The sequence below is a fragment of the Fusarium phalaenopsidis genome (assembly GCF_050370095.1).
Source record: "Fusarium phalaenopsidis strain FUZ10S chromosome Unknown contig_32284, whole genome shotgun sequence".
In the NCBI taxonomy this organism is placed as follows: domain Eukaryota; kingdom Fungi; phylum Ascomycota; class Sordariomycetes; order Hypocreales; family Nectriaceae; genus Fusarium; species Fusarium phalaenopsidis.
The window spans coordinates 89,634-102,865 of NW_028145414.1; the positions used below are offsets into that span (position 1 = coordinate 89,634).

At 45.0% G+C, this 13,232-nt stretch overlaps 3 protein-coding genes across 3 annotated transcripts; 1 reads left to right on the forward strand and 2 right to left on the reverse strand.

Annotated features, from left to right (window-relative positions):
- Positions 1-4,795: 4,795 nt before the first annotated feature.
- Positions 4,796-6,373, forward strand: LRP88_02036 (hAT family dimerization domain-containing protein; the record flags this gene model as incomplete). Its single annotated transcript, XM_083238707.1, has 1 exon — positions 4,796-6,373. The coding sequence occupies one exon, from the start codon at positions 4,796-4,798 to the stop codon at positions 6,371-6,373; it is 1,578 nt and encodes a 525-aa protein (XP_083105302.1).
- Positions 6,374-6,606: 233 nt separating this feature from the next.
- LRP88_02037 (NUDIX hydrolase) lies at positions 6,607-7,433 on the reverse strand (the record flags this gene model as incomplete). Its single annotated transcript, XM_083238708.1, has 3 exons — positions 6,607-6,870; positions 6,957-7,174; positions 7,268-7,433. 3 exons carry the CDS (start codon positions 7,431-7,433, stop codon positions 6,607-6,609), a joined length of 648 nt encoding a protein of 215 aa, XP_083105303.1.
- Positions 7,434-9,384: 1,951 nt separating this feature from the next.
- Positions 9,385-12,176, reverse strand: LRP88_02038 (uncharacterized protein; the record flags this gene model as incomplete). Its single annotated transcript, XM_083238709.1, has 4 exons — positions 9,385-9,762; positions 10,780-10,986; positions 11,052-11,663; positions 11,871-12,176. The coding sequence occupies 4 exons, from the start codon at positions 12,174-12,176 to the stop codon at positions 9,385-9,387; spliced, it is 1,503 nt and encodes a 500-aa protein (XP_083105304.1).
- Between the last annotated feature and the right edge of the window lie 1,056 nt (positions 12,177-13,232).

Here is a 13,232-nt window from a genome sequence, read left to right on the forward strand (position 1 = left end):
TTAAGTAACTTAAATATTTTAACTAGTATATAGCTAAGTAATTAAATAATTATTATTATCTTTTAATTCTTAATAATTATAAAAGTTATTACTTAATTAAATTTAAGAGATATTATAATAAAAAAAATTATTAGGCTTTACATATTACTTTATTTATCTTATATATTTTAGCCCCTTAATATTAAGTACTTTAATATACTTAAAAATACTTATAACTAAGAAATAAAATATTTAATTAAATACTTTATAACTTATATTTTAAAGACTAAGTTTTTTTTAGCCTTTTATATTATATTTTAAGCTATTATAATAAAAAAGAATATTAAGTTAGTCTTTAAAAGAGCTAGGCTTATTCCTCTTAACCTAGAAAGTATTATCTTAAAGCTTAATATATAGCTATAGACTTTAATACTAGCTAAGGAGGTAACTAAACTATTAACCCCTTAGGTTTTAAAGACCTTAAAGATTATACTTAAGGCTTAATCTTAGTTAAATTACCTTAAGAGATAAATTATAAGGTATAAAAGTAGCTCCTTAGAGTTAATTCTAGAAGCTATATAGTTTCTTCTAAGGAAATAAAAATAGTTATATATAAGGTTATCTTACTTAAGGCTAGGGTTAAAGAACTTAAATAAATAAATAAGATACTAAGTTAGCGCTAAAGGGCAAAAAGGACTTAATTATAAAAAAGAGGGGTAATAATAATAGAGGAAAGAAGGTAAGTAATTAATTAAATAAATATAGATGCGTAGGTAGTAGTAGAATTATTAAGAAGTAGTAATTAAGGGAGGTTAGCGTAACTAAGGGTTTAATATTATAGTATTTATAGTAAGCCTAGTTATAATATAAGAATATATTAGGTAGTAATTAAGATATCTAGGGAAAAGTATAATAAGTAATTTTAATAAATTAAATAATTTATTATATTTTTATAATAATTTCTATCTTAAAGATTAAAAAAAGTATTTAATTTACTTATTATCTAGCTTGTTATATATATATATTATATTTTATTTATAAGTTAAATAATTAGAAATACTTTTTATAAGTTTTTAATTATTTTATTAAAGTTTTTATTAAAGTTTAAAAATCCTAGTTTTAATATATAATCTAGCTATCCCGCTTACTTATTTATCTTACTTACTTATTATATATATTATTTATATAATTAATATAAAATACCTAATTAATATATATATATAGCAAGCCAGACAGCAAGCAAACTAGATAAAAAATCCCTTAACTTATATTATCTCTATTTAATTAATTAATTCTTAACTACCTAGCATATTATAGTCTAATAAAAAGGCTAAAATCCTTCTTATACTTTAAGCCTATTAAAATATATTAAAACTAAGTCTTAGAGGTACTATAAAGCTCTACTAAGTTAAGTATTTAATACTATTTATCTAATATAATAGTATCTAAGCCTGAGTTAATATTATTCTTAATTCACGCTAACTATCTAATCTAGAGGAATAGATCCTTATTTACTTTATTCTCAACCTAGATTTATAAGAATTTCCCCCCTAGCTTCATAATATAAAGGAAATAGCTAATTAATTACTTACTGACCGCGATGCACTACTAGTTAGCGCGCGTTAGGCTTTAAACTTCGTTAGGTAATACCTAGACCTTAAGATATGTTTTTTTTAGAAGTATAACTACTAGAGAGCTAAGTATAAAGATCTAGCTATTATCTATAATTAGTTTATACTTATAATAAATATAATCATAAAGTATAGCATTTAATTAAATAATTTCTATAATATTAATAAGACTAACTTTATAATAAGTATAATTTAAAGCGGAATAGTTATTATAAGTATAAATAGGTATAGAAAGCTAAAATTAGTATAGCCCGGAAACCGGGAATGGATTATAGTCATTTAGGTAATTAATATAGATAGCTAAGTAATCGCGCTGTTTATTATTAGTGCTAGCTAATATTACCTCGCTAACTAGTACTAGGATAGTAACCTCCTAGGCGATTAAGCTATTATAATAACCTAAAATAGCTAGACTAATAATAAGACTAGTCTTAAGTGGCTTAAGCACTTTGACTAATGCATAGCTAAGTAATTAAATAGTTACTATTATCTTTTAATCCTTAATAGCTATAAAAGTCACTACTTAATTAAATTTAAGAGATATTATAAAGAAAAGAAAATTATTAGGCTTTATATATTACCTTATTTATCTTATATACTTTAGCCCCTTAATATTAAGTACTTTAGCATACTTAAGAATACTTATAGCTAAGAAATAAAGTATCTAATTAAATATTTTATAACTTATATTTTAAAGACTAAGTTCTTTCTAGCCTTCTATGCTATATTTTAAGTTATTATAATAGAAAAGAATATTAAGTTAGCCTTTAGAGGAGCTAGGCTTATTCCTCTTAACCCGGAAAGTATAGTCTTAAAGCTTAATATATAGCTATAGACTTTAATGCCGCCTAAGGAGGTAGCTAAACTATTAACCCCTTAGGTCTTAAAGACCTTAAAGACTATGCTTAAGACTTAATCTTAGTTAGATTACCTCGAGAGATAAGTTATAAGATATAAAAGTAGCTCCCTAGAGTTAATTTTAGAAGCTATATAGTCTTTTTCTAAGGGAATAAAGATAGTTATATATAAGGTTGCCTTACTTAAGGCTAAGGTTAAAAAACTTAAATAGGTAAATGAGATACTAAGCTAGCGCTAGAGGGCAAAAAGGACCTAACTATAAAAAAGAGGGGTAATAATAATAAAAGAAAAAAGGCAAGTAATTAATTAGATAGATATAAATACATAGGTAGTGGCAGAATTATTAAGAAGTAGTAATTAAGGGAGGTTAGCGCGACCAGGGGTTTAGCATTATAGTATTTACGGTAAGCCTAGTTATAATATAAGAATATATTAGGTAGTGATTAAGATATCTAGGGAAGAGTATAGTGAGTAATTTTAATTAATTAAATAGTTTATTATATTTTTATAGTAATTTCTATCTTAAAGGTTAAAAAAAGTATCTGGTTTGCTTACTATCTAGCTCGCTATATATATATATTATATCTTTTATTATAAAAAGGTATTACTATAAAAGTAAGTAAGACTTGCTCCCTCGCTAAATATAATAATAAATCTAGCTCTAAGAAAAGACTTTAATAAGTTTATTAAGCTAACTAAGATAAGCGCCTTCTTTAATAGGATCTGCCCTCGCTACTAGACGGGGTTAGCCTAAGACATAGCTACATCTATGCCCTCCTAGACTCCCTCTTCTCTTCTTTTATTATCTCTTTCTTTTATATAGGCTCGGTTAAATAGGGAGCCACAATGCTCTCTATCAGGCCATAGCTATCCTCAGCTATACCCCTCCACTATGACTATAATTATTATAAACTGCCCCATGGTTACTATTTATTAGCCGCGCCTAGATTACCCGCTGACGGGTAATAGGCTCGATATAATGCGCCATCTATGCCGATGATATGCTAGATATGGGACACTATATGGTTAGATCATAGGTAGACTCCCGTAGCTCAGCACGTCCTGTGCTCCCCTAGGAGACTTCTGGGGCCTCACGGCCCCCCGGACGAAAAATATACATACATACATACATACAGATACTTCTTAGCCCTATATGAAGCCGTAGCCTCGTTGGTACCTGCTATCGCGGCCTAACGCACACCAACCCTCGGCAGGATAACGCGCTCCCTCTGCACCCTATCGCGACGCGTCAATTTCGCTGTCAACAAGACATGGCACCAGCGACAAGATGTCGGACTTGCCACCACCCTCTACACCGGCGAGCCTTTCGCCGGTGATTTCGACGCCTTGCCCCACGCCACTTTTTCCCTCTGCGTTCTCGCGACTGTCTCAACCAAGGACCGTGGCTAAGCAGCTCGAGGAGGCTTCGGTCGGGGAGCTGCCCCCTAACCCGACTATTGAGGATCTACCGAAGGTCGTCTGGAAGAACCGCCGCTTCGTTCAAGAAGCTTCGCTAGCTCGGAAAGGTGCAAAAGGCAGAAAAAGTTGGATCAGATCGCACGGCATGTTCTTCATTGCATTGAATCACCAGGATCAGCCCATCGGTCATGTGTGGTGCTGCAGCCGATGCGACGCGAAGGGTCGGCCAGAATTCTTCTCAGTACAAGCGACATCTTCTGCAGCAGATCATCTTCGCAAGTATGGATCCATCCTTTATACCAACATATCCCATATACTGACTTGCACAGAGCCCATCGGATCACCCCAGCGAGTCAATCAAGCCCCAGCGACGATAGCGCGATCGATCTCCAGTCCCATGCAACCCCCAAACGACCACGGCTTGACCAGAGCATGATACCAAAGGCAAAGGTCAAAGCTGTACAAGAACTTAGTGTTGGGTTCGTTATTGACAGTGATGTGCCCTTCACAATATTCAAGCACAAGTTTCTGAAGGAGCTCTTCTATCAGTTCGACCATGAATTAGCACTCCAAATTCCCTGGAGTAGCAGTTCTATCACCAGAGAGCTTCAGAAGATCTTCGAGTCTAAGGCGGATATCATCAAAGCGGAGCTGGGCAGCGCCCTAACGAAAATACACATCAGCTTTGATCTCTGGACATCGCCGAATCGTCTTGCGATAATAGCAGTTTTTGCACACTTCATCGACAAATTCGGGGACCAACAATCCAGGCTGCTCGCTCTACGCCGTCAGCTAGGTATTCGCAGTGGTGAGAATCTTGCCGAGACACTGTTCGAAATCGTTCAACTGTGGGATATCAGAGGACAGGTTGGCACTGTCATCTCTGACAACGTGACCGCGAACGATACATGTCTCTCTTCTACCGGCAGATCGACCCTTCGATTCGGCCTGCTGATATCAAGGCCCGTCGCATGCGTTGCTACGGCCACGTTCTTAACCTTGTCGCCCGCGCGTTTCTTTTCGGTAAAGACGCCGAATCTTTCGAGCTAGAGTCAGATATCAACGGCATGAGAGGCCTTCAAGAGCAGGATCTTCGCCATTGGCGTTCGAAGGGCCCAATTGGGAAGCTGCATAATATCGTCAAGTTCATCAGATCCTCACCTCAGCGCAGCGAATATTTCAAGCGCATCGCTCACGAGCAGGAGGACGAAGGATACCATCTTTGCGAGGAATCAACCGCCGAGCTTGAGGTCATCTTGAACAATGAGACGCGGTGGAATTCTACTTATATGATGATAGAGAGGGCTTTGCGGAAGCAGACTGACATCAGGGCCTACATCTTTGCACTCGAAGGCGAGAAAGACGAAGAAAAACGTATCCCTGCTGATGACATCTTATCCAACGAGGATTGGCGCGTGCTTGGTGAGGTCAACGAGGTACTTACGCCTCTATATCATCAGACGATGCGAACCCAAGGCTGGGGTAAAGGCGACAGCCATGGGCGCCTGTGGGAAGTTCTAGCAGGAATGGAATATTTGCTCGAGCATTTTGGAGACTGGAAAGGCTTCTACAATGAGTTCACGACCGAAACAATAAGGGCGACGAATCTAAATCATCCCGAACTAATTGGGAGAGCGTCTGCGCCTCTGAGGGGGACTAACATCCGGTCGGCCCGTTCCCGCCGTCGCCCTGCTCGCTTCGATGGGGAAGAGGTCTATGTATCCCAACAGCGAAGTCAAGCGCCAACTTTCACGGTAGCTGCCTTGCCGGACCATTCTCAGGCTGAGTATGCGGCGTTTGACAAGCCACCGGCGTCTAAGATTTCCCAGAAGAGCTCATTACCAGCAGACCACCGAGCATATATTCGGGCATCGATCAACAACGGCTGGAAGAAGCTGGATGAGTACTACAGTAAGCTCGGAGAATCTCCCTTGTTTGCGGCAGCAGCCATCCTTCATCCGAGATTCGGCATCAGCTGGTTGGAGGCTACTTGGGCCACTGAGGAGCAATTGGCCTGGGTTCGCGATGCGAAGGCGGGCATAAAGGGCTACTTCGCGCGGTGGTATCAATCGAACCAGCGGACGGACGACTTACAGTCAAAGCCTGCTTCGTCATTAACGAACAGGGGTAAAGAGGATGATCACTACACGCAATGGATCAACAGCAGAACGAAAAAGGCGTTTGCAACGAGCAGCAGTGTTAGCGAGATGGACAAATACCTCCGTCTTGAGCCACAAGATGCGCAAGAGCCAATCCAATGGTGGAGGGACCACAAGCCTTCATTCCCGGTGCTAAGCAGCCTTGCCTTGGATGTCTTTGCCATTCCGGCTATGGCAACCGACTGTGAGAGGCAGTTCAGCCTAGCCAAGCTGACACTAACATCGCAAAGGCTCGCAATGGGCGCAGACACGCTGGAGCGAGTTCATTGTCTAAGGAACTGGGTCCGACACGGCGGGGTAAAGCTGGGCAGTTGGGTCGGTAATTGAGGCTTTGGATCCGGCGTAATACCTTCACATACCCAATATATAGGCCTCCCATACAATTGATTGAGACGAGCCAATCAAATCAAACAAATCAACTTTGACCTCAAAGTTGATTTTATGATGAGCGCTGGAGCCTGTAAAGGCTTGTGGATCTACTAGACAACTATACCGGCCAACGCTACATAGTAAACCCCGAAGCGCATCGCCTGAAACAGTCACGGCCCAAAGACGCGGCTCTACTCCTCCAGAGGCTCCAGAGGCGCGCCGGCCTTTTTGTACGCGTGCAGGATGTGTCTCTCATCCTTAAGGTCATGACGCTCGCGGACGAGGTTCATGAGGGAAAGGAAAAAATACACTTCCCGCGGCCCATCCTTCCCCTCGATAGTGGTCTTGATGCGGTCCGTTTCGCCATCCGGGGCCGCCGCTTCGATAGCACGGAATATTTCCGACCATTTGAACTGTTCCACGTGGGTAGCCTTTTCCCTCTCCGACTCGGCAATCTAAAAAGAACAAACACATTGGCAAAAGGCTCTCTTTCTAAGTCGAAAACACGCGCAAGAGGTCTCCGGTATTCGATGTTACATACCTGCGGCTGCTGTTCGGGGTTAAGCTTGCGAAGGAGATAAAAGTGACAGCGCCAGAAACCGCCGTCAGCCATGCGATCGTCCGCTTCTGCAAGTACCTTGCGGTTGTCAATAGGGACAATGGCGGTGTCAACTAGGTACTCCTCGGCGACCTCGCGGACGATAGTATCCTCAGGCGTCTCGCCGAGCTCCGCGCCGCCGCCCGGGCCGGCAAAGCTGTCTGTTACGCCCCACGTGATTAGCACACGCATATACAAGCGGTGAGTAGTTTCGTTGAATGTCCAAGTAAACCTTGGCGTAGTGCAAAACTTACGCTCTCCGCCGTACACTTTGGTGACTTTGCCATCCACCACCGTTGTTGTTTTCTTCTTTCGCTGGTGCAGCCACACGTAGAGCCCTTCGGCCCCCATTTCAAAGATAAAGCCCATCGTGCCGTTCATCTGCATTATCTTCTCAGGCTGGGGAGAGGGCGCCGTCATGGCGGGCATGCAGTCGGAAGACATTTCGGACTTGGAATGGGATGCAAGGTCGAGATTGGACGCTGGATTTCGACGAGATATAGCAGAGTCCTTGGAGCTCGATGAAGAAGGTTTGGTACAGGCAAATGAGGAGGGAAAACCCAAGCTTTATAGAATTTCTTCGCACCACTATTCCCCTATCGGCGATGACTTACGACATGCCGAGCCTGTAGGCTTAACACTGCCCAGTCAGTCTGCCTCGCCAGGCTACCTACAAGGTATATACATTGCCTCCCCAGAGGTAAACAAGACAAGCCGGGGGCCTATACATCGCGCTCCTTGCTGCCTGCCGTTATTTCCCCCTTTTGATCTGACCCTCCTAGCTATCTAGCAATTCAGCAGAAACAAGTTTTCAAGCCTCGCACCCGTCCGCGGGATACAGGGTCGCGGTGCTTTGCCGCATATTTATCGTCGCCATGCCCTTGTTCAGGACGCATATCGCGAATTCTCGCTTTTCGTGTCAACGAGGCTCTTCTAGAGCCTAACAGGTGGGTTAGAAAGACTTCTGTCAGTTGCTAGGGCGTAGCAGCTTCCATTAGCCTATAATGTGCGGTCGGACGACCAAGCACGAGAAGTATGTATACAAATGGGAGAGGGTGATAATAGTGGTCCATGTCTAGCTCAGTGGCGAGGGCAGATTTTCATGAAGGAGGATATGCCTTTTGCCAACTTTGCGAAGTCATAGAAGTCAGTTCCTATTGCCTTGTGGATCGCTTGCAACGACGTCGGTCCCAGCCGTAGTCGTTTGTGAGGGGCCACTTTGCGGCAGTAGAAGATGTGATATGCGTTCTTGCGGCGGCCGCAGGAGCAGTTGTTCGTCGAGTCCGCGTGGTTGGAGCGCTCGTGGTACTCCGCGAAGTCGCCATGACGTGTTCTTGCGGCCAGAAGGTGATTTAGGGTGCTCCTTGGAAGGGATAATTCTTCAGGGCACCTTAGATCTGCCTCGAGGCCAAGGAGTATGTATGCCTCGGACATGTTATTCGTCCACCATTTCGAGACTTCGTCGCGCGTCATAGCTTTGGCTTGTCTTCTTATAAAGGCGAGGGTTAGGGGGAGATCAAGGGGTTCCTTAGAGCAGCCTTTCTTCGCATACGCATCTGCGACCTCGTTTCCCTCGATTCCCATGTGTCCTGGGCATTAGCGCGTGTGGACTGCGCCGTGTGTTTTTGCTAGGTCGCGGAATTCGAGGAAGGCGTGTTGGGAAGACTCTCCTGGTCGGCCGCGAAGGCCATCGATGACTGAAGTATTATCCAGGCAGACGTGTATTGGGACGCGGTGTGTTGTGATGTCTAGGGCTCTCTTGAGGCTGGCTAGGGCCCCCAGCACCTCTGCATCATACACCTCAGCTGACTTGAGCCCTTCGCAGCCAGCTCCTACCAGTTTGCCATCCCGGAAGATAACAAATCCATACCCCACGCCGTTATCCTGTATCGAACCGTCCGTGAAGACGACTACGTCTCGTCTTGGGAGGCTCTCTTGCCAGTCTAAGAATTGGGATGCGGCTGTTGCCTTGTCGGGTAGGCGGAAGGATGTCGGAGGGGTGCGGGGTTGTAGTAGAGGTCTAGGTGCCTATAGGAGAAGGGCGGCTGTTCGTTGTAGTCGCGTTGCACGTCCTCGATCTAGGGGTTTAAGATATTGGACCAGCGGATGTGCTGAGTCGAGCGATTGGAGACGAGCGGCGAATCAGCGTCGGCGGCTTTCGATTAGGATATCAATGGGAGGGAAGCCACTCTCGCGGTATAGCGCCGGGAGTGGTGTTGTCCTCCACATCGGTGCGGTTGCCCGTAGTGAACTAACATACGTTTTGTGCATTTTATCGAGTAGGCATTGTGATCGTGTTGGCTTCCCATCGATGTCGCGTCCGGGGTACCATGCTTCTGAGCCATACAGCAGAATCGGTTCGACGCATGCCTTAACGGCTCTTCGTGTTGCATCTGGGGGTGGGCCGCATTGTGTGTTGGCGATCCGCCGCAGGAGGTTCGATACCACCCTTGCTTTTGAGTTCCATTTGTCGATATGAGCTTTGAAGCTTAGCTTTCGGTCGAGCCAGAGTCCTAGCCATCTCACGGCCGGTTTTGCCGTCTTCGCGATCCCCTGTGGTAAACTGGGGGTTATCCTTATTCCGTCGTCTTGAGAAGTGCATAACTTCTGTTTTTGCGTGGTCAAAGGTGACGCCATTCTCTGCTCCCCACTGGATAAGCTTTTGCAGGTCCATTGTCACTAGAGCTGCTGTTTCCTCGAGAGAGTTTCCGATCCGGATCATCGCCGTGTCATCGGCATAGCTGAAGCGCTGTGCCGGGGCGATAAATTGTGCCTTGACAGCTTGTGTATTCGTGACCAAGTCTGTGCTTCCGATGTATGGGATCGGTTGTATATAAAGGAGAAAGAGAATTGGTGAGGCCGGTGACCCTTGGGGAAGGCCACAATTGAGACACGTTGTTGACGAAGCCTGGCCGCAGCGTCGAGAGCCTAAGGTAAGTTGGGGATAGCCCAAGAGGCATCGCTTAACTACATAGTATGAGTTAGTATGCATATATTGTTGAAATCCATTGTTTAACGAATCCATAGCTATTCCGATCCATTGGTAGCGAGGATGTGGATGTCTTCTTGTCAATAGTTTCCGGTGGTTAACACCAATTACCCAGGGGATCAGGTAGGCGAGTTGCGCAACCCCTCTGTTCATCACAGAGGGGGCATCATAACCTATCCCATGAGTGCCCAAGGACCTCCAAGCAGGTCACGATGGGGGGCTATAGCCAATTAAAATGCGCCAAATGAGAGGTACAAGATTTCTCACCTAAATTATATGGTGATAGAAGTCCCAGCAACTTTGGCTATTACAAATAGCGACATTGCACAACCGGCAGCCAAACCAAGTCTGCTTGCGAGGCCTCCTTTGATTGCCGTTGAGCTCCTTAAAAGGGCTTCTTTTCTGGCCCTTTGACCGCACCTGACCTTGCCGAAAGCCCTGACAAGCAATGCAATCTGATTTTACCTTCCGGTTGACATGATTGACCTGCCGATTGGCGTGTTGACGCTGTAAATTGGGGTCTTGGAGGCCACGCTCGTCTCCTGACCGGTAGAGCTTCCTTGCCTGACTTTTCTGGCCGTAGGCGTTAAATAACTCGTTATAAATGCACTCTCGCCACTCTCTCTGAGTCGTGAATCGCTTCCACTGTGGCTGGATAATATAGCTATTTACAAGTGCAACGTCAAGAAGAAAAGTCCAGCAAAGAGCCTGCCACGGGCCCCGGCGCAAGGGATGATCATACGCATAATATAACCTTAACTGATCGCCCCGATCAACGTGGTTCATTTCATCATTATAGTCAGCGGCGACTGTAGGAATGAGGATATCCTTGACGGCTTCATCACCGAAGAAGCGGCGGATCTGCCGTGCCTCGGGCTTCTTGGAGGCGGGTTTCTTTCTGCGGCGTTCAACGCGTTCCTCGCCGGAAAAACAAGTCGTGAAGAAGAGGACGAGGTGGTTATCCTTCCAAGCGATTTGGTTGACCTTATGATATAAAGGAAAGATAGATTAGTAAGGGATTTACATAGAAAAGCGTCCTGGCATGATACCTTGTTGTCAGGCGTGGGGATCATCTTGATCTGGTTGAAGTCGTAGCTAGTGTTGAGTCTTTTATCGCCCCGGAGATCGTGAACAAGCTCCTCGTGGATGCCGCGGAAGAGATCTGACGACGAGAAGAGGTTATCGACGAAGAGGTGATATGTCGCTTTTGGCAGTGTATTTGCTAGGGCCACGACGACGCTTTGGGTCGAGTTCAAGGCGATAGGCTCGTCTGAGGAGCCTCCCTGCGTCTCCTGCGATCCTTGCGTGCAGCGGGTGCAGCGGCGCTTTGCGGGAGGAAGCTCAACATCAACGGCGCCGTATTGTGCGCCCGTGATGTGCCAGAACCAGCGGAAAAAGAAGCTGTGCTGTGCGATAACCCAGATCTTGAAGCCTTGAGGAATAGGCTTGCCTTTGACGACTGTTGTCTCATTAGACCTGCCCGTGAAGCGGATCATACACTCATCTACAGCGAGATGAGAGCCCGGGATGAAGATCTCCGCCGACACAGCTTGTATATGATCAGACCACTCATCACAGGCTTGGAATACCTTCGGAAGAGGCGCGGTCTCGTCGACCTTGGCGTAGTCAAAAGGGCGAAGGTGGCGGTGAAGGATCTGAAACTTCCAATAGGGCGTGAACTTGATGATGGAGTGTAAAGGGCGCTGTTCCCCCGGCTTTGGAGTACTCCAGTGGCTCTTAATGGCCCTTTCCTTATGTATACCCATATAAATTAGCACTCCAAGCCATACATATACTTCTGCAACAGAGGTCCCTTGCTAAGCTCGCAGCCTTGCATTCTTCGTCATCGGGTGATTCCAGCTATCGACAACGTTATTTTCCTTGAGCCACGAGAGCCAGCTTTGAGTGTATTGGACCCATCTCTCAACGAGGGAAATAGGAAGGAAAAGCTGGAATAGCTGCAGCGGCGATGGCGGCGGTGTGTTGATGTGGAAGTTGCGTGTCTCTACGTGGAAGGGTTCAAAGTTGGTGCCGCGGGCCTTTTCCGCCGGAAAAACAGCCACCCAGGTCGGGTCATTAGGGTGCATTTGATGGCTATGATGTTCCTTGATAAAGCTCTTGTCATCATAGGCATTGAGGGTTTGTGCCTCTTGTGGAATTAAGAGAGTGGCCATTGTTCAGTTCAAAATAATTTGTATGTGATTTTGGCTGTGATAGCTTCATTGAGCTAACTTTTCGTACCCCGCTTGTACTGAGGCTATCACGTGGTCAGAGTGGGGCAAGGTACGGCTTGGAGGTCCTTGGGCACTCATGGGATATGTGTGCATCTACAGAAACAGCATCTAACGCAGTGATACAGCAGAATAGGCTAATAAATGCAATATCGTGTTGTTTTTGTTATTCCTGCGGTTATCGTATAAGTGACTATTAAGCCTGCTCTACCCTCCATGTGAACTCAGCTACAACATTGTTGAATCAAGCCATTAGGTCACCATAACTATTCTCGGAGATTTAACGTTTCCTTCTCTTTCTAACGATATATAGAAACCACAAGTTTCTGTCACTCTCATAAATGTTGGTTGGGGGCGGGGTTCCTACCTCCGTACTATTCCTGCTGTAATTCGAGATCTCTTTCCGCAGCATCCCAGATATCTCGCATGCCCCGCCGCCCTGAGAAAGGCTGCCTTGCCATCTCTATCCCTACATTCCATTCAACACGCTCGTTCTCAGCCCCAAGGCACCAGTTATACTCTGTTTTAGAGTAGCGTGTTGGCAGCCCATTGGCCTTCCAGTATTGTTGATTGGTCTTGACAGCTCCTCGATCCAATGTAGAATACCAGGCCTCTCGTGCTTCTCTGTATCGTTGGTAGATAGCACGGGGGTCGTCGGGTCGTAATGCGGGCACTGCTGCAGTGACAGTTGCTGGCCTGGTTGCCTGTGGAGATAGCACATGAGTTGTTGTGTGTGTTGTTGTATGTGTCGTTATGTATGCTATAATCTCAGATACCACAGAATCTCCTGATGGGGATAATGGAGACAGTGAGCGAGTTACAGAGCGAGTAGATGTATGTGTCGTTGTATGCGTCGTCGTAGAGGTTTGGGCAGGAGCCTGCAGTAGCTCTTCGTAACGTAAGGGGCATGCTTTAGATTTGCTAGTGTGGCCTTGTACACCACATCTCGAACACTTCGGTGGTGCCTTTGATTGTGCTGCTTTCTCAACGGCCTCAAAT